The 27,924-nt window shown below is 45.5% G+C and overlaps 4 protein-coding genes across 6 annotated transcripts in view; 2 read left to right on the top strand and 2 right to left on the bottom strand.

Moving 5' to 3' along the window:
- Positions 1-487: 487 nt before the first annotated feature.
- Positions 488-12,482, top strand: LOC109521587 (carbohydrate sulfotransferase 11-like). Its single transcript, XM_019879510.1, has 3 exons — positions 488-1,177; positions 7,663-7,748; positions 10,793-12,482. Exons 1-3 carry the CDS (start codon positions 1,084-1,086, stop codon positions 11,633-11,635), a joined length of 1,023 nt encoding a protein of 340 aa, XP_019735069.1. The 5' UTR covers positions 488-1,083; the 3' UTR covers positions 11,636-12,482.
- Positions 12,483-13,809: 1,327 nt separating this feature from the next.
- On the bottom strand, positions 13,810-20,783 carry LOC109521588 (solute carrier family 41 member 1-like). Its single transcript, XM_019879511.1, has 11 exons — positions 20,643-20,783; positions 20,377-20,563; positions 17,667-17,774; positions 17,416-17,538; positions 16,491-16,611; positions 16,271-16,417; positions 15,998-16,142; positions 15,845-15,924; positions 15,051-15,185; positions 14,728-14,876; positions 13,810-14,191 (listed from the first exon to the last, which is right to left on the bottom strand). Exons 1-11 carry the CDS (start codon positions 20,681-20,683, stop codon positions 14,027-14,029), a joined length of 1,401 nt encoding a protein of 466 aa, XP_019735070.1. The 5' UTR covers positions 20,684-20,783; the 3' UTR covers positions 13,810-14,026.
- A 372-nt stretch (positions 20,784-21,155) lies between these two features.
- On the top strand, positions 21,156-24,152 carry ppp1r3db (protein phosphatase 1, regulatory subunit 3Db). Its single transcript, XM_019879305.1, has 2 exons — positions 21,156-22,022; positions 22,155-24,152. Exon 2 carries the CDS (start codon positions 22,156-22,158, stop codon positions 23,050-23,052), a length of 897 nt encoding a protein of 298 aa, XP_019734864.1. The 5' UTR covers positions 21,156-22,022; position 22,155; the 3' UTR covers positions 23,053-24,152.
- A 626-nt stretch (positions 24,153-24,778) lies between these two features.
- The window catches only part of phactr3b (phosphatase and actin regulator 3b), a 23,201-nt gene continuing 20,055 nt past the window's right edge, over positions 24,779-27,924 (bottom strand). For all 3 annotated transcript variants that reach the window (XM_019879579.1, XM_019879578.1, XM_019879581.1), the window contains exons 9-13: positions 27,078-27,133; positions 26,190-26,251; positions 25,939-26,079; positions 25,707-25,783; positions 24,779-25,351 (exon numbers count right to left, since the gene is read on the bottom strand). In XM_019879579.1, the coding sequence (XP_019735138.1) occupies positions 25,336-25,351; positions 25,707-25,783; positions 25,939-26,079; positions 26,190-26,251; positions 27,078-27,133 (352 nt within the window). In that variant the 3' untranslated portion in view covers positions 24,779-25,335. The remainder of the gene's footprint in view (positions 25,352-25,706; positions 25,784-25,938; positions 26,080-26,189; positions 26,252-27,077; positions 27,134-27,924) is intronic.

Raw genomic sequence — 27,924 nt, forward strand, 5'->3', positions numbered from 1 at the left:
TTTGTTTCTGCTACAACTACTTATTTATTTTCAACAACTCCAAGTTTCACTTGCTGCAACTGTGACACTTGTTTTCTACATCTACAAATAGCCTTTGCACCAAATTTACCTGGACAATTGCAGGTTAGTTTGGCTATAACGACAAATTGGCTTTCTCAAGATACTGTACACACCCTTGCCGTTCTCACCAAATTTACCTCCATAATAAACGCCACAAGGTGGCATCGCAGGACCACATTGCCTTGGTAAAACTCAGGCACACCCAAATCTGGACAGGATAATATTAACAGGGTGTGTGTATATATATATATGTCCAACGTTGAAGTCAAACGGATACGCAAATATGTACCCTGTGTGCCTATAGTGACACAGCTGTGTCACCGGAAAACAAAACTGTTCAACGTATCCGCTTCAAAATAAAAGCGCAAAGTAGAGTCTCGTGGAAACAGACCAAATGGTTTAATTCTGAGGAAATAAAAAACACCGCCACGATGTAACACTCATTGGTAAATCATACAATAATTGCTTCATACACAGGAAAAGAAAATCCGACATTACCATTTTGTCGGGCAGTCGCTCTAGTCCCGAATTAGCAATAAAGTATCATATCCAAACGGTGTTGACAAGGACTCACCCTAGCCTTTCAAGTCAGAAATGAATTCTGCGTTTCCAAACCATGTCACACTGTGACTGGACCAAATGGCGATGTGAGCGTTTTACTTGGAAAGGTTCCACAGCTGTATCCGCTCTGGGGAGGGAAGGGTTAACTGGGCACGGACCCTTTGGAAAGAAGCCACCCGGGCGTCCAATGCACCTTTGAATAAAATGCCTCGCCTTCTTTGACACTCGTTGAAGCCTTTTACTCGGACTCTCTTTGGTACCGGAGTAACCTGCGCTTCCGATCCCGCGTCTTAATCTCCTGCAAACGCGAGGATGTACTGCAAGCCAAAAGCAGCAAAGGTCAGAAAGACGGATCGATGCCCGTGATCAAGTAGACACACAGCCCGTCCGAACAAAAACACCTTTTTGCATGAACGCCGGCTGGGATTGGTCGTCCACTCGGTCTCGTCCCGAGGACTCAGGATGAGGAAATCGAAAATCATTCGAATGCTTTTTGCTTTAAGTCTAGGATGCTTCTTGATGGTCATTTTCTATTTCAACAGCAATCTAAAACCAGGTGAGTCGAACAAGAGCATCTCTCGCTCTTTCTCTCTCTCTCTCTCTCTCTACCTCTCGCTCTCTCTAAAATACAGGTATGTGTGAAATATTGTCATTTATGTACACACTTCATATATGTACAGGATACATATACATACACTTTGTGTATGTCTTGATAGTCTCCACAGTATGTACGGTTGTCATGTCATTGTATACATGATTATACATCCTGTATGTATGTATGTACATATATATATATATCTATGTATGTATGTATGTATGTATGTATGTATGTATGTATGTATGTATGTGTGTGTGTGTGTGTGTACTGCGTATACACACGTGGACAAAGATTATTGGTGGTATCCTTGTGTTACTGAAAGAAAAACCCACAGTGGTCATAAGAATAACTTAAACCTGACAAAAGTAACAATTAACACAGAAATAACGACTATTAACTCATGAGAATCAAAAACTAGAATTTAAAAAAAAAAAAAAATCAACTCATGAAACAAGATGGGCAAGGTGCGTGACTGGTTTGCACATCTGCTCCACAGTTCTGAGCCCGTGGGTTCAAATCTGGGCTCTGGCGCTCCTTTGTGGGGTTGGCATCTCATCCCTGTGCTTACGTGGGTTTTCTTCGAGTGCTCTCGTTTCCTCCCACATCACACAAAAAAAAAAAAAAACCCACACACACGGTAGATGATCTGAACACTCTGAATTGTCATGGCTGTTTTTTCTTTTTGTGCCCTGCGATGAGCTAGCAAGTGGGGACCAACTCAGGGTGTACCCCGCCTCTCACCCAATGACAGCTGAGATAGGCTCCAGCACTCCGGCCACCCTGGTGAAGTTTATTGATTTATTCATCCTGGCTTGGAACCAACAATGGCTCCATATTGGGGAATTGGCTGGGAATCGAACCCAGGCTGTCTTCCTGAAAAGGAGCACCATGTACTTCTGTCTTTTATTTATATGTTACATACGTATTATGCAATACTGTGAAATCTATTCTCTGAGAAAATGGCTGGGGGGAAATTTTCGTAACTGGAGAAAAGCCACAAAGTGGTTTGGGGAAAACATTATAGAAGACAAAGAAAAACACAAATAGGCCCTAAAGTTGAGTGTTCAGGGTGATCCAAGGTGGAATTGAACCTAAAGACCTTTTTTTTTTTTTCCTGTGAGGCAACAACCCCTCAAAACGATCTCTCGGACTCACACTCGGTTTATCTGAATGAAGAGGTCTTGTTGTGCAATAGGCCACCTGGACTTTGTATATTTTCACATCGTTATGGTTGTAACCCGGTGTGTCACAGGAATCACAATTCCTGAAAACTTTTGTGAAGCTACACACTGCTAATGCTAAACTTTTAAAAGCACACAAACTGAAATGATGCGGAGGTGCTATTTTGTGTCAACGTTACCAAAGCGTGAGCCCTTTTTCGAGACACAAGGCAGCTGCATTCATGCTTTTCATTTCGAATCATTGACGTTGCTGCTGCTGCTGTTGCTGTTGAGCAACCTCCAACTGGGTCCCAAAGCGGCTCCGAAAGCCGCAGCGACCCGGGTACCTGCAGACCCAGTCTTCGGCTATTAACTGGGAACCATTCGTAGCCCAAAGGCACGCCCAACACCGCTTGGAGGTCGTTCCCGAGTTGGGCTGACATTGCTGCTGTTTGTTTGGCCTATGGACACCCACACTTGGCTTATACACTACCTACTAAACCTGCAGTACTTCCAGAATTTGAATGAATTCCTACTTCTGCAGCAAACACAAATCCAACATAGAACCATCCAAACACGTTTATGGCCTAGAAAAACGATGCAACACGCAGAAATGAGGCGAGGAACCATTTTATTAGCAAACTGCCTAGAGGATGATGACTGTTTCCTCAGCTGGGCGGGTAAATGCTAAAAGAAGTTCCAGCTGGCAGGTTGCGTGATTTGCCTGAACCCAACCTTTTCCAGGTCCTTTGGCCACGCACAATGGCCTCATTCAGACATACCATGCAATATCCTGTGCCCCCCCCCCCTCCACAACCCCCATAAAAAAGACGTATGTATCCCATGCTGGTTGGAGGGATGTGGGCAAGGAGTTTGTGCCGAAAATGTGCAAAGTTTAACATGGGGCGAGAGTTATGTGTACAGTTGTGACAGATCCAAAAAGACCTGCCTCATGTGGTGCGCAAGAGCATACCATGCTGTCAGGCTCATCCAAAAATAGGCTGCTGCGCTTATGAAGTACTTTTTTTTTTTTTTTTTTTTTTTTTTTTTTTGTGGCGAGTGGAAGCTCATGCATTCAATTTTGTAGTGTGCCAATGAAGTCAGTCTCTATATCTAGTCTAAAAGTCATTTCGTTGGAGAAAGCTTGAATGTTTTTTATGACAGTTGGATGTGAAAATGAAAGGGTCTTTATATCAGTGGTCCCCAACCATCGGTCCATGGACCGGTAGCGAGCCGAGGCCCTTTTTGGTACCGGGCCACACATAGACAGACCAATTTTTGCTGCACGTCAAAAACAAAAAAAAGTGAGTCAAATTAAAGAATTACCTAAAAATGAAATGCACATACATGTCGTTGTCCATCAAAGCATTTTATTTGCATTCATCAAACCTTCCTTTTGCTCTCTTTTGGCATTCATCTGGAAAGTAAAGTTAGTCTAGCGTTGACTAAAAGCTGCCAGAGAACAGTTACAGATTAAAACAAACATCAACTGCCTGGCTTGATCTTTGATTCCATTAAACGCGTTTAAGCAGCAAATCAGGTTTTATATTGAGAAGCGGAATTATACTTTCATTTGACAGCATATGAGACTTGGAAATATGGACCATATCTTTTTGGCAGACCAGATGTGGTTGCCCTGATTTGACATTTTCGCCAAGATTCAAGAGTAAATAGTCTGTGGTGCAGAAGTTGATGGAAAATAAAATTATGATGAATGAATATGTCATCAGTAACCTTGGCAGACGCTGATGTTTCTAAAAGATAACCCGTGGTTTCGAGGATATGGCTGGTGTGCCTGCGATATACTCACTTCACACATTCCTTGCCTGGAGGACATGGAAGTTAAATCAATTGCTCGGCATTTCAGCATCAGTGGCGCACTCATCACCCCAATTTATGGTCTTTTTTTTTTTTTTTTTTTTAATCTTCTCAGAGTAGCCAGCTCTCATACGCTGAATGAATGTCATCTGTGCAACCATTTTGGTTGCATCCTTGAACCCTGATATGAACATTTTTAAATGACTTTTATGCTCCCATAAATGCCCCAAACGTTTGCAAGAGATGATATGTTGCATATGCATTCAAATGGTTTCGAATGTTACATCTGCATACAATCTTCTAAGAGTCAATAACTAGTCAGGACACCCGCCACATGCCCTGCCTTCTTTCGCACTAACACCCTTAAAACACACACATTTGTGGGTAAAATGATCAGACTTTCCCTTGTACAGTGTCTCTCTCAGTTAAGCTTTTTGGCAGGAACGGCAAAGGAGAGGTGAGGGTGGGGGGGTGCTTCTCCCGGTGGGACCACCCCCCCCCCAAAAAAAACAAAAAAAAAACAGAGGTCCGTTTATGACCGAGACGGGACTAACACACATCGTCTTCTATGTATTTTGCATTGCCAAAGTTCCTGTTTCTGAATAGGTCGAGAGGAATGCAGAGGAAAGGCCTTTGCACGTTTGGGTCTCGACAAGACCCAACCAATACGAATACGCCTTCCTTGCAATGCTCTTTGGGTGAATCTCAGTGCAACAGTGGGTGGGATGGGTTGGGGGATTTCAGAAACAGCAGATATACTGCAGTCTTGGGAAAATGCATTCCACACCCAAAAATTGGAAAAATGAAAATTCTTACCCGCCCCCCCCCCAAAAAAAAAGTGTTGATGTGTTCCATTAAACAGGAGACAGCAGTACCGGTGTTTCAGTCAACTTGAGTTTGGATTAAACATTGCAAAAAAAATAAATAGATAAAAAGTGTTAAGGTACTCAGGCAGGGGTGCCCAAGTCTGGTCACTGTGAGCACTCTCCCTATCCAGCGTGTTTGAGATGCCTCCCTCTTCGAACACACCCAATTCAAATCATCAGAATCGACGGAGAGTGATTTCCTTTCCTTTCATGTTATACACCTAACTAACCCTAGACCAGTGGATCTTAACCTTGTTAGAGGTAGCGTACCCAATCAGTTCATATGCACATTCACCGAACCCTTCATTAGCGAAAAATTAATTTTTTTTGCTTGACATAGCATGTATTAAAAAAATTCTAAAAAAAAAAAAAAACACACACGACGTACGATCACGAAAGTCACTGGTTGACGACTGAGCAAACTAAATTTCCCGCAGCACTGATTGGACAAGTGATGTAAAGTGAACATCTGCAGCGGGCGTGTCACAATTTATTGGCATGTTGAGTCGGGTGTGTCTTAACCTCCAAGGCAGAGGCTCCGTCAAAACCCTGAGACCGATTCACTGAACCCTTCGATCGAACCCACATTGAGAACCACTGCCCTAGACGGATGCGGAACACTGGCGGCCGGTCCTGGTCAGCGTCCGGTAGCGTTGACACGCACTGCGAGACAGGGGCAAATATAAAAACTTTCACAGCGTATCCACAGACACATTAAGCAGAGCAGAAATACCAAGAGATCACCCGGCAGTGTGTGCAACTGTCTCCTGCCGCTGCTACTTTCGCCGAAAACCACATCCGCATTGTCACAGGCACCATTATCAGCTCCAAACACAAAGGCCATGGATAAAGAAGCACTTTTTTTCCGATGCCTCCTTTTCTATTTCTCTTCTTTGCAACACGCACAAAGAGCATTATGCCAAGAGCTAAATTTCAGCTCACCGTTGCCACGACAACAACCTGACGCACACCAGTGAATGTCATGATTGGCGAAATCCAATGCACATTCTGTCGACACAGTGTTTACTCGTCGTGTGGCGTCTTAGAAAACCGCGAAAACTGTACAGAAATAGCTCATACAAGAAAAAAAATGTTAACTTTGAATTTTTTGTATGTACGATGAAATTGAAAATATTAAATCAAAGCAACACTAATTCAAAGGTAAACCTTTCACCAGTTCTTTCCATTGTGGAAAGGGACAAAACTCTTCATTGCATGAGTTTGACAGCTCTGCGGGCATTTAAAACAGATTTGCCATCCTGGAGTTTGTGCTGACTGCGCTGAATCTTGTTTTATAGGAAAAAAAGTGCATCTCTTTTTGATTGAACACAAGTATGAATAAGTTCATAACTCATGAGGCAACTTATTCTTTCCACTTAGCTGTCAGCAGTGGATTGAAAGTTTTTTTCCCCCCAAGTAGGTCATCCTAAAGTATCCCTTTCACTTCAAAATAAGTGCTCAAAAAATAGCCTCAAGCTACTGCGAGCAGTTTTTTTTTTTTTTGTTCTCTGCATCCAAGCCACCCCTGTGCTCATTTTTAAAGGGAAAGAGGGGAAACGACAGTAGCTGCCCTCGTTTAAAAGTTTGCATGTGTCCGTCATCATTTTCCCTCGGATCATGTCCGTGTGTTTAGTCCAAATTTCAGTTGAACATTAATAGTTGGGATTACACTGCTGGAAATTGCTTTGGCTTGTTTTCATCTTGCAGCTGTCTCTGCAGATGTCAGATTTCCCTGGAAGGGAACTGTACGAGGTATAATTTTGTTTTTTTGAGAGCTCACCATTACAGTTTTGGCATTTGTGTGTTTTTCTTCGACTTAAAAAAAATCTAATAGAAATTGCAGCAAAAAATATATATCTATACTGTTTTTCCATGGCTATCAGTATAAACATGATGGCGCTTATGTTACAACATACCTGCACCCTCCCTCGTCTCATAATTTGCTGTGGCTCGTCCGACATTCTCGTCTTCCGCCTGGTTCAAATAGCAGAAGCAAAGAAAGCAAAGAAGCAAAGGCAGATTGTGCAAAGTCAGCAAGTTCAAGCCAGAAATTTGACCCGTGTGACCTCTGATGTACATTTCTCGACACAAACGCCTCCTCCACCTGCCACCTACCAATACCTCTCCATTGAGATATGATTTTTTTTTTGGGTTGCTGGAAACAAAAAAAAAAAATTCAAATTTTCATCCCGCTCTGTCTCCTCCAAGCCAGAAATTTCATGCCAACTTCTTGTCGTGGACCATTAAAGCAGCACAACATCAAATACAAAAAATATTGACGTGCACATCTGTTTTTGTTTTAATTTTTTATTTATTTTTTTTGCTGTCTCTAATCCTACCATCCCCAAAAAAACTAGTGACATAATTCATATGGCGTGAGCTATACACTTAAATGGGAAGTGTCGAGTCAGCCTGGATTCATCTCTTTTTCATTAGGTTCTATTGTTACACTACCAGTGTTGCGAAAGACCACACCCTAATTTAACTTGATCGGCATATTTTCCTCATGTGGACCCACCTGATGCTTTCACTCCACGTGTTTTTCCATCTTGGCTCCTTCCAGCATATTTTAATGACTGGTACTTTGTTTCCTTCCCAGCCTCCGCCTCGGAGCAACTTGGGGAAAGAAGCGATGGGCAGAAGCCCAGGAGGAGTCCTCTGCAGACACTTTATGACGGTGACCAGGTAAGTGTCACTTCACGGGCTCCGTCGCAGCCGCTAAAAACGCTTGGCTTTTCATACACGGCATAACTAAGAGCGCTCTAATGAGATCTGTGACTTCAGTGCCTTCCACGCTATCAGCAGTTCCAATCACCTAATGTGTCGAGTAAATCTGAAAAAAAAGAGGGATTACGTTTCAAATAATTGCCTCATCAAAGTCGTTTGATATATTTTAAAGTGAAATGTGTTGAGGTGTCAGCATTAAAAGTCTACGCATGTGCTTGGTGTTGAGTTATCTTCCTTACTTTTTTTTTTTTTTTTTTTAAATGAATCCCAGAAATGTTTGCCTTCACAGTGTGAGTCCCGCGTTTTAAATCTCAGTCCTGCTGTTTCCGCTGATGCGTTTGCTTGAGAGCATGCAGCTCTTGAGGGAGATTCGGCTTCCTCCGCTAATTTTCAGCATTTCCCGCCCAGAACATCCAGTGCTCGCTCAGTGGGGCCAGTTGCTCAAGGCTCAAGTGTCCTCTCAGATGCAATGAACACAACAGAAATCTTTCTAACCAAATGCCCCCAGCCCCCCTTCCCCCTTCCCCTCTGGATTAGGAAACGAGCCATACTTCCATTTCAGCAACTCCATGTTTTATAGCCACAATTTTATTGGGCTCCTCAGTAGCTACAATTGGGCCTGGTACTCAGAACAGTCGGTATCATTGCTACCAGTGAAATTCATGCAGCATTTATCAATTCCATGCAGAATTCGTGGTGTCTGTACAATTTCTTTGTCTTACGGTACTTTACCCTTGATGATGTGCATTTCTAGATATCATCTCGCCACTGATACTGACAACGCTTGTCTGCACTATTCCCTCGGCTGTGTTACATTTGACTCGTCGTTTACATTTTACTTTAATCTCTCCTTTTATTATTTATAATTTTATCTGTTGTTTTATTGTTCTCTTTTTGATTGTAAAGTGTCCTTGAGTGTTTTAAAAGGTGCTTATCAATGAAATGTATTGTTATTATTATTATTATTTACTTGTGTAAAACTGTTTTCAGTCCCTTCCATATGCTTAGAGTGCTGGTTAAACAAATATTAAACTGTACAGTATGTTCATTTCTTTTTTCTTAAATATAAGTGTGAGGGCGCTTGTATAAGAACCCGTGCTTTTGAATCCGAGCCAGTATGTGCATGTTTATGTAAAACGGCTCTAAAAGTTGAGTTGAGTCTCGGTTGTATTTTTCATGCCAATCACTGACATGTTTATACTTTTGTTTCGGGAAAAAAAAGAGGCTCAAACATCTTTGCTGAATTAGCTCGGTGACATTTATTGATGTGTTTGACTTGGCAGTGTCAAGCTGCAGAGAAAGAAGAACTCGGCGGCTTTCCTATGGGATTTAAATGCAAAAGGAAAAAAAAAAGCTGACTTGGGACTTTTAGATGTATAGTATCGAAGGCACGGCGGCGAGATTTATGTTACATTGGCATATTCAGTGTCATACTGCCAATTTTATTTGAAATGACCTTATCGTGCTGCTCTCGCTACACTTGACTATGTGCGGCTGGACAGACACCATTGTCTTGTCCCAACCAAAGTCAAACAAACGTGTGAGTGTGCTAAAAGGGCGAAAGTCTTGCAAGGCGCAAGTGTTCGGAGTACGCTCACTCTCTGAGATTTTCTGAACCGACAGCGACGAGAACGCAGGAGAACTACGTCAAAGATCTACCATTTACAACAGATGCGCTTACATTACTGAAAGGCAAAACGCCTCACAAAAAAAAAAAAAGAACGAGGTCTTCCTCTCACGTTTTTCCCCAAAACGTTTGCACTCAGAAATAGACCACAACATCGAACTTACACATGATCAAATATGAACTTATTCACAACTTTTCAATGAACACATTCAACTCGGGGAATTGATTTCTCTTCCCAGGAACACATGACACTTGTGATTGAAACCAGAACTTGTATGGCACCTCACAGTGTCATGAACAATTGGAGGATTCCCAATTGTTGGCATCGAGGTTTATGCATTTGGAGATAACGTCAAGAAAAATATGCTTCCAAACAAACCATTAAATGATCACAAGCAAATGACTCTACTTTTGGAATCTTTGGCAACTAAAGAAGTGAGATGTGCACAGATCTTGGCATCAAAAAAGAAACATGGGCGCCATCCAGCAGTGACCTCTATAGAATGCCATTTCCACCACACTGAATGTTTCATTTTTTTTTTCCCCTTTGTTTGTCGTTGTGGGTGTACTGAGGACTCTAATCCTACACTTGTGTTGCCCTGTCGCTCTATTTATTTTGTGTCTTGAAAAAGCCCAGCACATTCGTTAGCTTAGCACATTCTTTAGCTTTGTAGGCGCTTTAGCTTAGCGCATGCTCAAGAGGCATGCGGAAAAGAACGCATCTGCGAGGGGATGTCTGCCGTGCTCTGTTTCGGTTCCGTCTGTCATGATTTCACTTTGCGTGAGTGCTTAATCATCACTGTCGGAATTTCATGTTTGACATGAGCTACCTCGGAAACCGCCGAGGCATCGAACCCACTGCTCACACGAAGGCCATGCGGTCTGACGAGAGCTGCACACGAAGCACAAAAAATGTCCGCAGAGGTAGTCTTGCTATCTGCTGGCAAATACAGACAGCCACACAGAGTGTCAAACTGAGGCTCGGCGTGCTGACCGCTGCGCTCGGCAGTCCAGCGGGCTAAGCAAATGAAAGAAGTAAATCGGGTGTTTGTGTCACACGAAGGACAAGTTGTACTTGAGACCGGCACATTACGACACTATGAATGTTATTTTAACGGTTTACATGTTGCAGCACAGGCACTCGCCTGCTTTACTCCAATCTCAAATACCGGGTGCAGAATTGCACGCTCGTGCTAACAGATTGCACGTGCTCTTGCTTGGCGTGATTTTGGTCGACTAAGATTACGATCTTTTACGAAGATCCCAAATAGCCCCTCCTAGAGTGTGCGTTCACTCACTCATTTCATTTGGACTTCCAAATGAAAGGTTACATTTTTCAAAGCATTGTTTGTTTCCCCCCCGCCCCCTTTTTTAGGTCGAGTCAGCAGTGCAGGCCATCCATCAAGGCCGACGGGAGTTTTTAGAGGAAGCCTGCCGCTCCTACACCCGAAAGCGTCGAGTCCTTATCCCGGAAGACCTTAAGCACGTCATTGTGGATGACCAGCACGGTTTGCTGTACTGCTATGTACCCAAAGTGGCCTGCACCAACTGGAAGCGAGTACTCATGGTCCTGACCGGCGCGGCCGGATCCCGCCGAGACCCGCTGGAGATACCGGCGAACGAGGCCCACGTGTCGGGAAACCTGCGCACCTTATCCGAGTACTCGGCTTCCCAGATCAACCAGCGCTTGCGCTCCTACTTGAAGTTTGTGTTCGTACGCGAGCCGTTTGAGCGGCTCGTGTCCGCCTACCGCAACAAATTCACACGGAGCTACAACACGGCTTTCCACAAACGATACGGCACCAAGATCGTACGCCGGCACAGGGCCAACCCGCAGCCAGACGCTCTGGAGAAAGGCGACGACGTCTCCTTTGACGAGTTCGTGTATTACCTCGTGGACCCGGCCACCCAGATGGAGGAACCCTTCAACGAGCACTGGGAGCGGGTGCACTCGCTGTGCCACCCCTGCCTCATCCACTACGACGTGGTGGGCAAATACGAGACGCTGGAGCAGGACTCCAGCTACGTGCTACGGCTGGCCGGCGTGGAGGACCGGGTCCGATTTCCCGCCTCGTCCAAGAGCGCCAGGACTACGGGAGACGTGGCAGCACAGCTCTTCCTCAACATCAGCCCCTTCTATCAGAAGAAGCTGTATAACCTCTTCCGCATGGACTTCCTCTTATTTAACTACTCCGTGCCAGCATACCTCAAGTTGTGACGAGCCAGAGGGGGCGCGTTGGGCATCCGCAGGCGGCGGATGAAGACGCCGTCGGACAACACCAATAAAGCGGACGATTGCCGACAAATGGTGTACATACTTTTGTTTGCACAGGTGAACCATTGCATTGTCGGCACAGCTGAGTTAAACCCAAGGTGAAACTCGCTACTCATTCACATTGGACTGTAAAGAGTGATCAAGTGAGTCCTCGTCTGTGATTGTGTGAGCAATTCCATTTCCAATTTGACGTGTTTGTTTTTTTTTTTCCCTGGTGAATTCGCACAACAAATGTGATTTGTCTTTTGCGGGGGGTGAGGTGACATCACAATAGCACAATGAATGTTTACGATCGCATTTGGACAGTGAATGTTTCATGAGTGCCTTTTGACGGTCAATCGCCAGAGAAAATCATTTGTGCCTGTGTTTCATGTTCTAATGCTCGAAAATTTGTTTTTATTTATTGTACTATTTCTGACCGAATTGCATCATATCAGCCCAAAAGAACTGTTGGCACCATTCTCAAATAAATATCACCCACGCAACACAATTTATTGGATGACGTATGACCACAACACTAGAGCATGACAATCCTAATATTTAGGTACAATTCTAAACACAAACCGAATTTTTTTTTTTTTTAATACATCACACAGACATGCATCAGCTTTGAGCAAACAGTTCAAAGAAGTGCTCCCTTCTCGATGTTTTGGAACAGTGAAAACAATCCCTTTCACGACACAATACACGTAGTCTGAAACCATTTGGGCTTGACATCAAAAAATGACTATGAGCTCAGCAGTTGATCTTTTCTTTCCAGGTACTTGTATTGAGATTTGTTGTGCTGCTTCGTTGAACTGACCAATATTTTTATTATGTGAGTTGATATTATGGGACCTGTGACTGACCGCTGTGGAGAGACGACCACTCTACCACCGAGCCATCGTGCCGCCCCCATGATCTTTCCAATACTTTTGTTTTCAACTAAAAATCTGGTGTTCCATAACCAATGCTATTGTGTGGAAAACAATAAATGCCCGCAAACAAAAGTGGAAATGTTGATCTCTTGTGTGCAGAAGAACTATGTCAGGCTACGAAGTGAGCTAGCAACTACGGAAACTCGTGCGCAATAACCTTATTTTGTGAGCGTTTCACCACCTTCCAGATGAAAAACACGTGTATACCAGGGATTTTGGATTCGTAAAAAATTGAGGCAGTAACTCTGAGATGAGCAAAACCAAACCAACTCTTCAAGTCTGACCTCCCCACAGACATTCAACGGCAAAATTGTTCTGTAAAGCACTTTGTTACAGCTGAAGTTGTTGTGAAAGCGCAATATCAATAAATATGTATTGCATTGTAAAATGCTCCATTTTCCCTTCCATCTGATAAATATCTTGCTATGAAGTAGACCGTCATCTATACTGATGAAATATTTGTTTCTAGACACATTTATAATTGCGTTGGTAATTGCTATCAACCGGTGATCGACTCTTATACAGCATTATTTTCCCATTAGTAGGTTGGCTTTGAAATTTAAGGTCAGCAAGTACATAGCTATGGTACTTTGAGTCGCGTGTCTGAGTCTACGGACCTAAATAGCTCTATACCAAGGCCTATGTGACAACTAAAATATTGCCTATCATACCGTATTTTCCACACTAAAAGGCGCACTGCATTGTGAGCCGCACCTTCAGTGAATGGCCTATTTTGTATTTTTTTTTTCATTTATTGAATTATAAAAGGCAATCTACAATACATCCACTAGATGGAGCTACGCTCAAGGAAATGCCAAGGGAACACTTCACTACATTACACCCTGATTTATATAGCAACGATCAGATGTCAGTAAAACATATTTAATAAAGCAGCGCGACACAGTTCACTTAAACAACAGCATTTTATAACATTGACTCGTTAAAGTTGAACTCTCTTGCCGCTGCTCTATTTCCGTGTTCAACTGTGAAACCGGTCGCCTTACGTTTGAACTCTTCGTTGTATGCATGTCTCTAGCAAGGAGCCACTTTGGGCTTGACATATTACCGTAATGACACAAGGCGCATCGGATTTTAAGGCGCGCTGTGAGCTTTGAAGAAAATGGAAGGCTTTTAGTGCGGAAAATACGGTAATTAACTGGCCAGTAGAAAGTGCTGCTTGTGTTTTACTTTCCAGTTTTTTTTTTGTTTTTTTTTTGACAGCATTTCCATCCTCGATAGCTTGGATTTTCCTGGCATGGTCGCATTTTTACTCCCAGAGCATCACTCAACACATCCTACCGAAGGATGGCTTACTTCACGACACCATGTTCACCCAGAAGGTAGCTCACGAACTCGAACGTCCCGTATGGGCGTGCAGGTCCCAGTACATCAATGCTGTCGATCAAATCCCGACCCGTCAAGAGCTGATCTGGTGAATCAGTCGGAAGCTTAGGGCCAGAAAAGCCGTTCCCAGCAGGTCACCCAGTGCTGTCAGGTAGGGGATGGAGAAGTTGTCTGGGTCCAAGCCCCTTTGCCACAGCCACCTCACCATCAGGTTGGCGATGTGCAGAAGAATCACCACCTGGTCAATGACAGCAGCGATGATGAGAAATCTCTCCAGGACGTTCTCAATTTGTTCGAGTCTGCTGTCAGCTGTCCGGGGGGGGGATCGGGCCTCGGAGGCTAAATCTGTCAGGTTTCTGGAATTACTGTGTCAGCTATCAGACTTGAACTAAAAACTCATCAGGTGTCGGTAGGGGGGGAGAGTTTGTCACGTTTATGGAAATTCACCGTGGCTTGGAAAATATCTGTCAGGTTTAAGGAGGTCTGAAAGAGCAAAGCATCAGATGAAACTTTCTCACAACGAAATGACATGCGGAGAGATGGACACTCAACGAGGTCTGAATGTATGGCGGGTGTTGGTTTGTTCATGCCTTTCTTCAATTTAATTTGGATTATTCACATATCGCTAACACTGCACGTGACCTAGCGTAGCATTAGCAGTACGCTGCGTTTTTATTTCTAAGTATTACAATATGGAATACAATGTAAACGTTTGACTCCTATTTCAGCAGAAACTAGATGAGAATTCCGCTGAAGCAGTCAAAAGGATCTCACCTGAAGCAGCGCTGCAGATAGGTAACAAACGACGAAGGCGGCTGTCATGGCCGTGTGCCCTGCCTGCGCAAGATGGATCACGTATAGGAAGAGAAGGTGACCTGGGACGACCAGCATGGCGAGGACTCTGGCTGACTTGGAATTCAGATCTGAACAGATGCAAGAAGAAAAAGAACTAGATTTTGCTTACCAATACGAACTGGTTAAACTGCAATGTTACGACAAACTGCCCCCCCCCCCCACACACACACACACACAAACACACTTAGTTTATCCGTTCAACATTTGTCAGTCAAGTGTCACATATAAATGTCTCTCTTCACCTGAAGAAAAGAAAGTAGCAAAGGGTCCAGGACAGTCCGTGGTGATTTTGAATGGCAGAGCGCCAGGAATGCTCCAATAGTGAAGATAAGTCGACATCCTGCTGGCCTGGATGGCAACCAGATTTCCTCCAACACCTACATTAAAAAATAAATAAATTTAAAAAATGGCGATATCAGTGTTAGCCATCGAGAGAACATTGGCTTCCACCAGAGGTGCTCAAGTCCAGACCTGTAGAGCCCATATCCAGGCTTGGAACTCACATGGCCCTTTTCCACCGTGCTTGTGCTAGTTCCGGGCCAGTGCCCAGGTTAGCACCAGTTCTTTCTTACCCACCACCGAAACTGCCTCTAGCTCTGGTGCTTGAAACTGGTGTATAAACTGGCCCCAATTATTTGTTGGACCAGACTGGCATTCATTCACAGCGCACATATAAACAAACAGCCGTTCACACTCCAATTCACATGTCATTAAAGAACCCGGGATGCATGATTTACGAAAGTGGGAGGAAGACGGAGTCCCCAGAAAAATACAGCATGGACGTACGCAAGAGAATGCAAATTCCACACGGGAGCGATTCGTACCAGGACGTTGACCACGAAACCAGTAACCACTGACCAATTGAACATAACACCATACTTGCTTGCAAACCTAATGCACGAGTGGGAGCAAAGAAGAAGCGTTCTTGTAATAATACTGCCAAGTCTGGTGATTTAGCTCGAAAAAGCAGCTCGTCTTGACAAAGGTTCACACAACATCCGTGTACTTCAGTGTGTGAAGATTAATAGCTACTGACCATTGATAACCGGAGTGAACACGGCCATTCCTTCGAAGTTTGGATTGCTCACGGTCTTATCCAGAATCAGGCCACCAACACTGCGCACAACACGAGCCAAACCAATGACTTGATCTTGTCCGAGAAAGAGAGAATGTCAAATTGGCCATTCACCTGCTGAGTGACATGGCGAAAATAACGGGCTGCCAGCCTGACTTCAGGACTTCTGCGATAGGTGGAGACTGGCGGGCGACAAGGACCCACAATGGCGCAAGAAGCAGGAAAAAGGCACACACTCCAACAGGCAGGTACCATGTGTCTGGACGTTTTAAGAGCACAAAATCTCATATCACATTCTCTTTATAAATAAACAAACAAATACCAGTGCATAACAAATCTCATTAAATCTCATCTAAAAATTTCCGCATTCCCTAATTGCACTCTCACCTCTGTAGCAGAGGAAAAACCTGCTGACCGCAGCGAGCAACGACAGAGTGATGACATCGCCCAGGCTGGCAGCGATGGGCGTGGCTACGTTATCTGGGTTGACGCCCATTCTCCTGGAGCCGATGATCACGGCCACCATCACGAGGCCTGCTCGTGTTGCAAGATCATGACCGCGCGGTTATTTTGGGGATGTGTCTGCATCTTCCGTCGGTTGTCTGACCTAGAGACAGCGCCGCAAGAAAGGCTGCGGTGACACTGCTGGCGCACAGGATGGCGGCGTGGACAACATCCACTCGACCTCTCGTCAGGCCCCCGAGACTCACTGCCGCCACAGCAGCCATCTCACTTTTCTGCTCCTCCCCACGACAAAAAGTCCCCCTGTTCCGTTATACGAAATATTTTTCTCTGCTCTTGCCTCGCAACGAGATTCACTACAACGAAAACAAGCCTTCCGCAAAAGTCTAATCCAACCTCAGCATGCCGCAGCGACCTCTGCTACTTCGTTCTGAAACGGCAACAGCAACCACCTCGCTGGTTTACACATGCGCAGTAGTCCAGGAAATATTTGTTATTGTTAGTTTCAGACGCAGCACGAACGTTACATTACTAAAATGGCGACCAAACGGACCTTTGCAGACCAAGGAGTGAAGAAAAGAAAAGCATTCACGCTTGAAGACAGGATAAAAGTCATGAAAATGAAAGATGGAGGAAGCAAAGTAAAAGACATTATGCTATGCAATTGATGGAAGTGAAAGTGAATGATGATCGTAAACTTTGCAATTTCTTTCACGTTTTTTTCTTTCTACACTGGCTATCTGAAGTGTCAAATAAGTGTATGCTCATATTTATGCATAACGTATTGGAATTAAAAAAAGAGTATACACATACGTGTTTTGTGTGTGTGTGTGTGTGTGTGTGTGTGTGTGTGTGTGTGTGTGTGTGTGTGTGTGTGTGTTTACATCTGAGATAAAATTTGCTCCAGTGAAAAGCCCCCTGTTGTGAAACATTTCTTGCTTCAAACATGATTCCGTTGTAGAGGAGTTTCACTGTATCACCCCATTCATCCCTGACCTCAAGAGAAATACTTTCAGCGCGCATCATCATTTTTGACTTTCACAAGGAAGGGACGGATGAATACCGATAACCGGCCTGAACAAATTGAGCACGGTCGAATCGCCGTGAGATGCGTTTCTTACCTGGATGAGAGCCAAATTGCAGCACAGTGTTCTCCACTGCCGCTGAGGTTCCTCCAGCTGCCCGGTGTTGGCCTGCACGTGGAAGCATCGCAACAAGTGCCCTTGTGGAATTTGGGGACATTTGTTCTACGTACTGTGGATGTCAACGTTTTTCTTGGGGGGGTTTGTGTGTCTCGGTGTAGAATTGTGTTTGCGCTCACGGCTGTCGACAGTCTGGATGCCAACGTCATCTCCAGATTCCCTTTCAGTCCCACCAGGGCCGGAACCAAGATAAAAACCTCGGAGATCTCTTGAAAGACCGCCCAGTGCTGAAAAAAAAAACGCCACAAAAATAGAAATCGCATGTCATTTTTTTATTCGATGAAAATTGAGTGAATCGTGTCTTTGTCAGTTCCAAGGTGACTTGGATCATCGGTTAACCAGCCTGAAAACCTTCATCTGCTATAATTAGCCAAAGTCTGCGTTCTTGAACAATCTTTGCAGTAGGCTAGACTATTCAGCAGATGTTTCGTTCAACTTTTCGATCTTGACGCAAATGAATTGGGTTCACGAGGAGTCTGGCTTTAAATGTTTTGGTGGGTTGATAGTGTTTAATTCGATAATTAATAAATAAATAAAGCAATCCTGTGGAGATTTTCTAAATTCTGACGACGCATGCAGGTCGCAAAAGTACTCAAACTCTGTACTGAAGTAGCGGTAAAGAATCTAGCTAAACATTCTGGCAAAATTAGAAGTAATGATTCAACTTGTTCACTTCAGTAAAAGTAAGAAAAATACACACTGGAATATACTTACAAAAGTGGAAGCGATATTTATTGATTTATTTTGCTGTCATTCATATCCGGTGCCCATTTTGGTAACATCGGTGCTATTATCGAGCGCTTCAATGTCTGCCCTGGAAACAAAACTCCAGCGCCAGATGGGTCACCGCCATGACTGCTAGAGTCTTGACTGAAAATCTTCTGTTGGTCTCCCAAAGGACTGCTCGAGGCAAATATCCAACGGCTCTTGCTCTTTGGATCAACTTTTCCTTCACCCCGAGTGATGCTTCCCTGCCATCACAGTTCCTGTCACGTTTCCACAAATCACTTGCACCAGGATCTGTCTCTTTTGCAAACGGTGGCGGAAGGCTACTTGAAAGCAGGAAGCGCACACGAGACACGTGACAGCAGGTCTGCGAAGCCTCTTTGAACACTTTGAAACTAACCCACATACACTCTCTCTCTCTCTCTCTCTCTCTCACACACACACACACACACGCACTCCTCACGCTTCACTTTTGAGTAGCCGGGCGGCTGAGGCCGAGCGCTGGAAGCCTGGCCTGTCACGGGGCCTAAAAAGGGTCCATGTCCGGTGGGACAAGGACATCCAGAAGACCAGGAGCTTCTTCTCAGTCCTCATGTGCCCCTTGTCCTCCGTCTCCGTCCACAGCTCCCTCTCTTGGGGAAGCCGAAGCACCTTCCTCAGTTTCATCGGTGGGGGGTGACACTATTCACGGCAGCAAATCACGGGAAAAGGTGCTTCGGGATGGAAAGGTCAGTCACAAAGTCCACGATGAAGGAAGAAGACGGAATGTGCCCGTAGCGGGGGGCAAGGCTGCAGATTGTGCGGTCACGATGAACAGCACTCTTCTTTCTCGGCATTCCTCTTCGTCTCGATTGTTTTTCAGAGGGTGCTGCTGTTCTGCCGCCCCCCCCCACCCCACCCCCTCTGACTCTTTGCGTAGCCCCTCCTTCCTCTGCTCTTCAACGTGCTTGGTGGTGGGTGACGCATCTCCAAGCAGCAGGTGCTCTACCTGTCCCTGACACGTGCTGCAGCGGACTTCTCTCTGCCCGCGGGAGGGGGGGTTGGGGGGGGGGGGAAAAAATCAGTATGCTCACCTTTTGACAAGTACCATGACTTTATTGAGTGGTGTTGACCTTTTTTGTAAACTGCACACATATGAATGTGGGGAAGAGAAAGCACGCAGTGTGGGATGACTCCCCCCCCCACACACACACACACACACCTTTCTCACATACACACACTCAATATGACTCAGCTATAATGTTGACTTTGGGACATGGGACGTTGCCTGAGGGGTTCTTTGTTTTCTGCAGCGCCCCCGTCTGGCTTCTGTCTGTAATTGGAATAATGAGGCTGCAGAAGAATCGCACAGTTGTGACACGAAGTCTTTTAGCGGCGTAGCAAATGGATCGAGTGATGGATATCTGACTCGAAATGTCATTTGATATATTCACAATACGCCTCGCGTAATTATTTGTCTATCGGGTGTATCTTTATTCCATTTAGGATGACGGGCTCTTTGTCAGAGTGTCAAAGTGTATATTTGACTGCGTAGTTGGCCTTGTTTGCACGGAGCGCGGTCACCCGCAAGGTCACTGCGACCGCCAAACAGCTGAAGCTCACAAATCAAATCTTGGCTCGTCAAAGAGACAAGTCAGACAGCGACAGAGAGAACACGGCGACAGATGTTCACAGCTCGTTGAAGCCCCGTAGCTTTCTCGAACAAGGAGTTTGTTTCAGATGACAAAACAGATGGACGCTAGATTCGTTTGGCACAAAGTAAGCAAGTGGCTATCTTTGGACTGGTGCATTTCTTATAGTGTTTCGTATTCAAGGGATGATCTGATTTGTCCTGTGAAGGAGGTGCAGCCTGGACGAAGCACCTGTCAATCACATGTGTGACACAAAGGAGAAAGACGACCTCTTGCCTAAGATGCTTTGAGTGTTTGGGGAAGGTGTACCTTCAAGCACGCCAGTATTGGGTCCACAATGAAAAAATGTTACCCAGCAAAGGCTTATTCATCGAAGTGTATTCATGCCATTTTCAACTTCCGTCCAAGCTACCGATGATATTGCAATTCCATATCCAAGAAATGGCTACAAAAGTTATTTGGTGTCACTGACCTGCACTTGGTCCAGCAGAATGCCGGCCGTCACCATGCCGAGCCCAGCCAGCATAAACGACGGCATCACCTGCAGGCAGATCATCCGGGAAGATTCTTTTGGTGCCGGAAGGGGGAATTTTGCCTCAAGCATGACAGCGGCATCAGCGTGGCCTTCACCTTCCGGGCTAACTTCCAAAATGCCGACACCGTTGAAAGATCAGTTCCCCGCTCAGGTTGTCGGACCACAAATTGCTGCTATCACGGTCACCCGTGGGTGTTGCCCACCTTTTGCTCAAAGTCCGCTTGGGCAGGCTCCAGCTCCCCATAAACCTGAAACAAAGAAGCAGATTGGAAAACGCGCAGATGAAAGCATATCTGTGTGTGGACAGTATGTCGGCTGATAATTGGTAAAAGGAGCTTTTATCACACCGTCATACAATCTTTAAACAGTTTCCGATCTGGATGGATGGATGGTTAGGGGTCTAAATTTAGAGAAACTGACTCCTTTCTTTTTTGGTTACATTCAGGCTTTTTGAGACTTTTTGGAAACTGTCGAACGTAAAGTTTGCAAAGCTCCACCGTCCAGTGAGACCATTAAAAAATGTTTTCAATCGATAGTTTTTTTGATTTTCAAATCATTTTAATCCACATGTATAAGACGTGATAAAAAAATAACACATCAGTCCTTGCTTTTGTGCTTTTGACCGTAACTGCCCGCATGGGTGGAGATTTCCTTCTTTTGGTATTTTCGTAGCTGACGCAGTTAGGAAGGGGCGTTTGCGCCGTTGTGGGAGTGATTCTTTCCCAGCAAATGAAAGCCGCTCGCTTCGATCCTTTTAAATTCCTTCCGGGAGAGGTGCGCAGTCCGAATGCCTGAAGCTTAAATGGACTCGCTGGAGTCCACGCAGGATATCGGCGCACAAAGCGCATTTGAAAGTGGGCACTTGGAGACCACCTTCAACCCCTGATTGTGCGCCTGTGTGCGACAACCCCAGTGCAGAGGCCCGTTTTGCTTTTTAAATGCATGTAATTGTCGTATTGCACGCTGAAATTGATTCAACTGCTAAAAACAGCAACTGAAAGACACATTCATTCAGAATTAGTGACTGGTCTGGTCCATCACATGTCAGAAAATATTTCTCAATGTTGGTCACTGTTTGCAGGACGACAGAAACCCGATAATACTTTCGGTTGAGAGACTAAAATTCTGAGGACTTTGACAATTTTAACGTTATGAAGGTTTCTAACTTGTTTCCTAGATACCAGTTCGCGCTTGTTTGGCCCCAGCCTCGTCAGTCATGACAGTTTCCCATCGGCAAAAAGAACCCCGAATGAAACATGGGCTTTAGTCATTGCGAGATGAGATGAAATCACTGCAGGTAATATAAGAGAAGGAAGGGGCAGCCCAGCGCTGTCTGCTATAAATATTCTCGCTACAGCACCTCCCATCCCCAGGAAAGGTTTCAAGTTAAATGCGAGGGGCTACGCTGAAAGTCGCAATATATTGCCGTTGTTTCCGCTGAGTCTCTTGTTGCACTACATCATCAGCTGCTCTTGACTCGCGCTCGTTTTTTCTGGATCGGGTTACATTTTTGTTGCCGACTGAATTTGACTGCCATTTGCTACCTTCACTGCATCCAGGAACAAAAACAACCCAGTGGAAAGGTCTGTTGTGCATTGTTCATTTATTTGTGTTTGTGACCGTGATTGAAATGTGACTTCGTGCAATGTGATGACCTAAAATTGAACATTTGCTGTCTTATCTTGCTTGCCATGTTTGCTCATTCACGTAACAAGCATGGACAATGCCGGCGAGAAATGGAGACGCGACAATTACGCTGCGATGGGCGACCCGAGCTGGACGGCCGTCCCCCGAACCACCACCATTCATCTTCGCTGCATTTACGACTCCAAACCGCAAGCCCCCAAGGTGCCGGTTCTGATCCGCCCTCCGGGCCCGAGACCTCCGTCGCTAAAGCAGGACTCAAACGTCAGCGTGACCGCCGATCCGCCGACCAAGACGATCATGAGGAGACGAGCTCGGTCTCTTCCGTCACCGGCGGAACGGAGGCGGGAGCTCAGGAGCCAGCAGGTTCGCTTTGTGGACTCCCTGGGCCTCGATTTAGAGGAGGTGAAGGTGTTTAAAGTTCAAGAGCGACCCCTGATACCCCAACATGTCATGTTCCGACTACTGATGAGCTCCGAGAGGGCCTTCGGGAAATCTCTGGAGCTGTCGCTGCCTCACTTTAAACCCTGCTTCCCGGAGAACTTGGGCGCTCAAGCCGACTTCCTGCCGCGTGTGCGCGCGCAGGCCGTGTGTCTGGAGCACATCGTGTGCTCCGAGCTGGGCATTGCGGGCACCATACAAGTACTTAATTTAGACTACGAGAAAAAGGTCACAGTGCACTACTCGTTTACCAACTGGAGAACATCCACGGACACAGCGGCCTCCTGGGTCTCAAGTGGGGCAGAAGGGGAACGCGACGCTCCGGGGACCGACGTCTTCCGATTCCGTCTGCCGGTGCCGCCTTTCATTTTGCTGCCAGGAGCTTTACTGGAATTCGCCATCTGCTATCATGTCAAAGGCTCAAATTATTGGGACAACAACAATGGCTGCAATTACAAACTGACTTGTCATAGTTACAAGGTGACTGTTCCAAGGGAATGTGAGGACAGTATGCTGCATTTTACCTGAGCGACCACAGGAGGGAGCTATTGCACATGTATGGAAACGCGGCTGTTGCCAGAGTTTCACAATTCTGTGATACATTGACATTGACTCAAATACTCGACTACTACTGCCTTTTGACGAAAAATCGATCATATTATTTATCATGCTGAATCATTCTGCTTGACTGCAATGCTTATCAGACACTGCCGTAAATAATTTAATTCGGTGTATTAGAATGCAGAGTAAGAAAAGGAAGAAGTACATGAGAACCATCTCTGTACAGCTTTTCCAATACGCCGAGGCAGAGCATGAGAAGAAGTTAGCTTAGGGTGGACGTATGATATGATTTTTTGGCGCTGGATAAAACTGCTGAGAATCACCATCCATGCAGGGCAACACCTGTGAATCAGGAAATCCCCTTTGCACTCACAAGAGCATCCCTTTGCGTCGTAGCCCTCCACAGGTTTCTGGCTATTGCAGGTAGAAGACACCTCACCACCTGCCACAGTGGACACTCGAGCCATTCATGACTCCACAGAGCGAGCTGTTACTGTGACTGTACAGTAGAAATTTAACCCGAGCGGCCATCTGTCCCCTTCGATTGCCAAGAGAACACTGTGAATCACACAAGACGTGTGCTGATGTCAAAAATGAAGCATAAACTGCACAGCCAATTGAAAGTAGCTAACAGAGATGTTGCCATACGGGGGCTTTCACAGCATGTGGTGCGATTTGCTGTTGTTGGTGGTGATGTTTTTTAAAACGCCATCTACCATTTGTCAGCGTGGATCCTGATTTAATGGGCCAACTGGGGAAGAGGTGGCCCGTTACATCAACGTACTATTTTTGCTTTTTTCGTGGCCTACAAACACACAATACAGTACAAAATTATTGTTCTGTACTTTTTTTGTAGCCTAAAAAAGCTTGAAACTGAAAAGTTTGAAAGTTGATCCAAACATACCTTGTTGGTGCTTGGGGAGAGGACAATAGTGTGCATCTCGGCCCCCGTTTGCCCTTTCTTTTTTTTTACTTCTGTTAGATACCATCGAGAAGGGCTTGACAAAAACCAAAAATTTAAAATAATAATAATACAACTGTGAACTAGACCAAAAATAGCATGTTTGCCAGGCATATTCAGAACCACAATAGCGTGCATCTCGGCCCCCGTTTGCCCTTTTTTTTTTTTTTACTTCCGTTCGATGCCATCGAGAAGGGCTTGACAAAAACCAAAAAATAAAAGTAATCACAATACAACTGTGAACTATACCAAAAATAGCATGTTTGCCAGGCATATTCAGAACTACCATCTTATTAAAAGTGGACATAGATAGGAAAAGGTAAAAATGACACTCTTTTGAGCTGTGAGCTTACAGCGATGCTAAGCTCATGTCGATGCTTTCCATTGCGTTTGATGAACACCGATGCCTGCTCTAGTCTACTCTCAGAGTGTTTCTCTGTAAGAAAACAGTGCTAGACCGGAAACTTGTCACCAGTCTCTATTTGTTGACGGCAACACAGCGCCATTGACTGGCCCTGTGCTAAATTGCGGTCCAATTATGCAACTCTTTGAAAGGTACTATACAAATGGGCCTTTTGATTGGATCGGAAACTATTTTCTGCTGTACTTTTGCAGTGACGTGCCCATTCCAAATTTTCTGCACGCATGTGCACCGCCGCACCACTTATGTGCACCCCTGGCTATTATATAGCAATAATGATTAAAAAAAAAAAACAAAACATGATAGAAGTCCAACGGACACACAAATCTTTCTTACAAATTGAAAACCTGTATTGTGCGGACAATAAATAGTGCTTACAAAGGGAGGTTGTCTTGTACGCAGACAAGGTTTTTGATTCAGAACATTGAGGCTGTCCGTATGAAACTCGTCAGCGACTGAACCAGTGAGAGTCAGACACAGGACAGGGTTGGTGACGTCTCAAACAACAGTGGAATAGTGCCGCCGGGCCACATGCACCTTTGCCCCACCGTCATGGCATTGCAAATAAGGATTTGAAAAGAGTCACTTTACCACCCCACCTCCAGAAAAAAAACGTCTCTGAGACCGCGAGTCTTCCCCATTCCCCCGACAAGGTCACACGAAGGTCCGTGAGATGCTCCCGTGAGTAGATCTTGCTGCGTGTCGTCTCGTCTACTCGCCGCTCTATTTCTAGAGACATAGCCTCTAAGGTTTGCTGGACCCAAATATCAGGACACCCACTGACTGTGGGCGGGTACACTGGAAGACTCTGTGCAAGGTCTTCACTGACTGAACCAAATATCAGCAACTCTTCACAGAAGAAACCTTGCTAAGGCCGGTGGAACCTGCGCAGGGGACAGAAACAAAAAAAGAGGATGAGTGTGGGTTCATATCTTCTCCTCCGGGGCTTTCATCAATCAGGAGCTCTATTCTTAGCTCGGAGGTCTCATAAAGTAGCCGCTGCCTTTGTTCAAGAAGGGGCTCTTGCGTGAGCACGACCCCAAATAATCCGCTGGCTATTAAGCACGAGAGATTTTGTCTTGAACAAGCAAAATGTGAACTGAAGATGTGACCTCTTCATTGCGAGGGAGAGGGAGTGCAAAAAAAAAAAAAACAAAACGAAATGTGGCACAAAGGTGCGCATACGGCGAAAGGAAGCACATTGGATTTACGATGTCACGAGCGCACCGGCGCACAAACCTCGTCAGGTGTTTGCTCGAAGAATGAACCTCCATCTCCGTACTTTTGAACTCGTTCAGTTCTTTACGGATGGCCGCCTGCATGACAAAAGAAAAAAAAAAAGCTCCATTCAGCGTGTGACCCTTCATGCATGCTTCCTTGTTGTTTGGACACACTGAATGCTGTCATGTCAAGGCTACTTTTCGGGTAAATAATAAATATAATCCATATGAAGGAGGATTTTTCGAGCGACCTTGTCAGCGGCTGACAGTCTGGTCCAGGGCTTGTCCGCCCGCCTGTCGTAGTCCTGAGCTTTGGCCACTTCCACATAGTCGCTGAAACGAATGAGAATCTTTCTGTCCCGCAGCTCATCCACGGTCGGCCGCTGATTGAGCTGCACAAAAACAAATCGGAGTCAGCCGCGCCGCGAAGGTTCATCTTCACCGTTGGTCTGAACGTCTTTGCGGCTGCCCCGACGCCGTTGGAGAAACTGCGGCGGCATACCTTTCTGTTCAGCCGTTGCTTTATTTCTCGCCTCTCCTCCTGCTCGGTCAGGTCATTTCTTTCTGGTTGTAAGAAAGCCAAACCAATATTAGGACGACATTCTATTCGAGTCGTATTGAGGCATTGGAGTGCCAATGTCAGCACCTGGCGGTCGTTACGGAACTGGTTAAACAGACGATAAGATCAATTGTGAAACAGTTGCACCCCAACCAAAATTTGGCTCTCGCTGCCAAACAACACCCCAAATTCTGCGTTACGATGCATTGGAGACTTGAAATTCAAACCAATATTAGGACAACATTGTATTCGAGTCGTATTGAGGCATTGGAGTGGCCAATGTCAGCACCTGGCGGTCATTACGGAACTGGTTAAACAGATGATAAGATCAATTGTGAAACAGTTGCACCCCAACCCAAATTTGGCTCAAACAACACCACAAATTCTGCGTTACGATGCATTGGAGACTTGAAATGAATTTCAGTGCAGTGATGCGGTGACGGAAGGACAACAAAGTTTGGATGGCACAAGCAGCTGCTCACAGTCTCACAGGTGGCCATTCGGAGCGATAGGACGTGGCTGAGGACAACTGACTTCGGGCGTCATTCCTCGCATGAATGTATTGCCGCAAGTTTGGATCCTATGAAATGTCTGACTGACTGTCATGGAAGATTCAAAATGGGATCAAAGTTAGTTAAGCAGTCCAGTCAAGACGAATTTATATATATATATACACACAGATTCAAGTTAGGGCATGTTGTAATAATTATCAGGTATGGTGACTTTGAAAATCAGTCCATTCGCTTCCCGTGCATTCTCACAAGCTCAACGTAGATCATCGATCCGGATCCAGACACGGCCAAAGACTTGAAATGGTTGTTGCAAACTTACGCTTCAAGATGTTCCGACTCTCCAGCTCCTCCACCGCGGGCCGCTGGCTGAGTCTCCTGCGAAAAAAGACCAGAATCACGTTCTGGACCATTTCGCTGCTTGGTTCTGTCAGTTCGTCCAGCACTTGGGGCTCCTAACGCGTCCTTCGAACGGCACCTCGCTTGGCTCTTGAGGCGTTGAAGAATCCACATCGGAACAAACTCGGAAAACGCCTTTGAGGGGAGGTTCGCGTCCCAATCAGTCCGCAAGAAAACACACGTGTCGCTGCCCTCACAAAAAAGTTTCGGCTAACATCCCATGAAGAGGAGAGTGAAGCAAAGGGGAAGTTTTCCGGTGGATGTGCGGAGGATGCTGAAGCGTTGTGAGCGCAGCACACGCCGCCTCTTTTGTAGCACACTGGGAAGGGGTGGGACGCGCGCACGCGCACGCGCGCGAGCGGTCGCGCGCGGGCAAGCACACGCACTTTTGGCCACGCGTCGCGCAGCACGCATTGGGTCGAATAGATGCGAGGGGCATCCTCAGGGAGACGGGTGGGTGGACGTGTTTGTTTTCAAGTCGGGACATTTTTCTTGCCATGTGAAAATCGCATTTGAACAACTGCAGCGTCTTTCGCTGCGTGCTAGGAAGACAGCGATCGCGTCAGCTGACCTGACCTTTCAACAAACCCCAATCTATCGCGACTCACGCGGCAGCATTCCACCTCACCCGAACTTTAGCATCGCACACAGGGTGCGAGATGAAACTATTGTTGCGTTGAAAACAAATCACCACTTGATAAATTGCAGTTTCGTGCAAACGAATCCGTCTGTTCAAAAACAAATACGTTGATTAATTCACGGCGGCGGGG

Source organism: Hippocampus comes, unplaced genomic scaffold, assembly GCF_001891065.2.
Source record: "Hippocampus comes isolate QL1 unplaced genomic scaffold, H_comes_QL1_v1.1 scaffold44, whole genome shotgun sequence".
Lineage (NCBI taxonomy): Eukaryota > Metazoa > Chordata > Actinopteri > Syngnathiformes > Syngnathidae > Hippocampus > Hippocampus comes.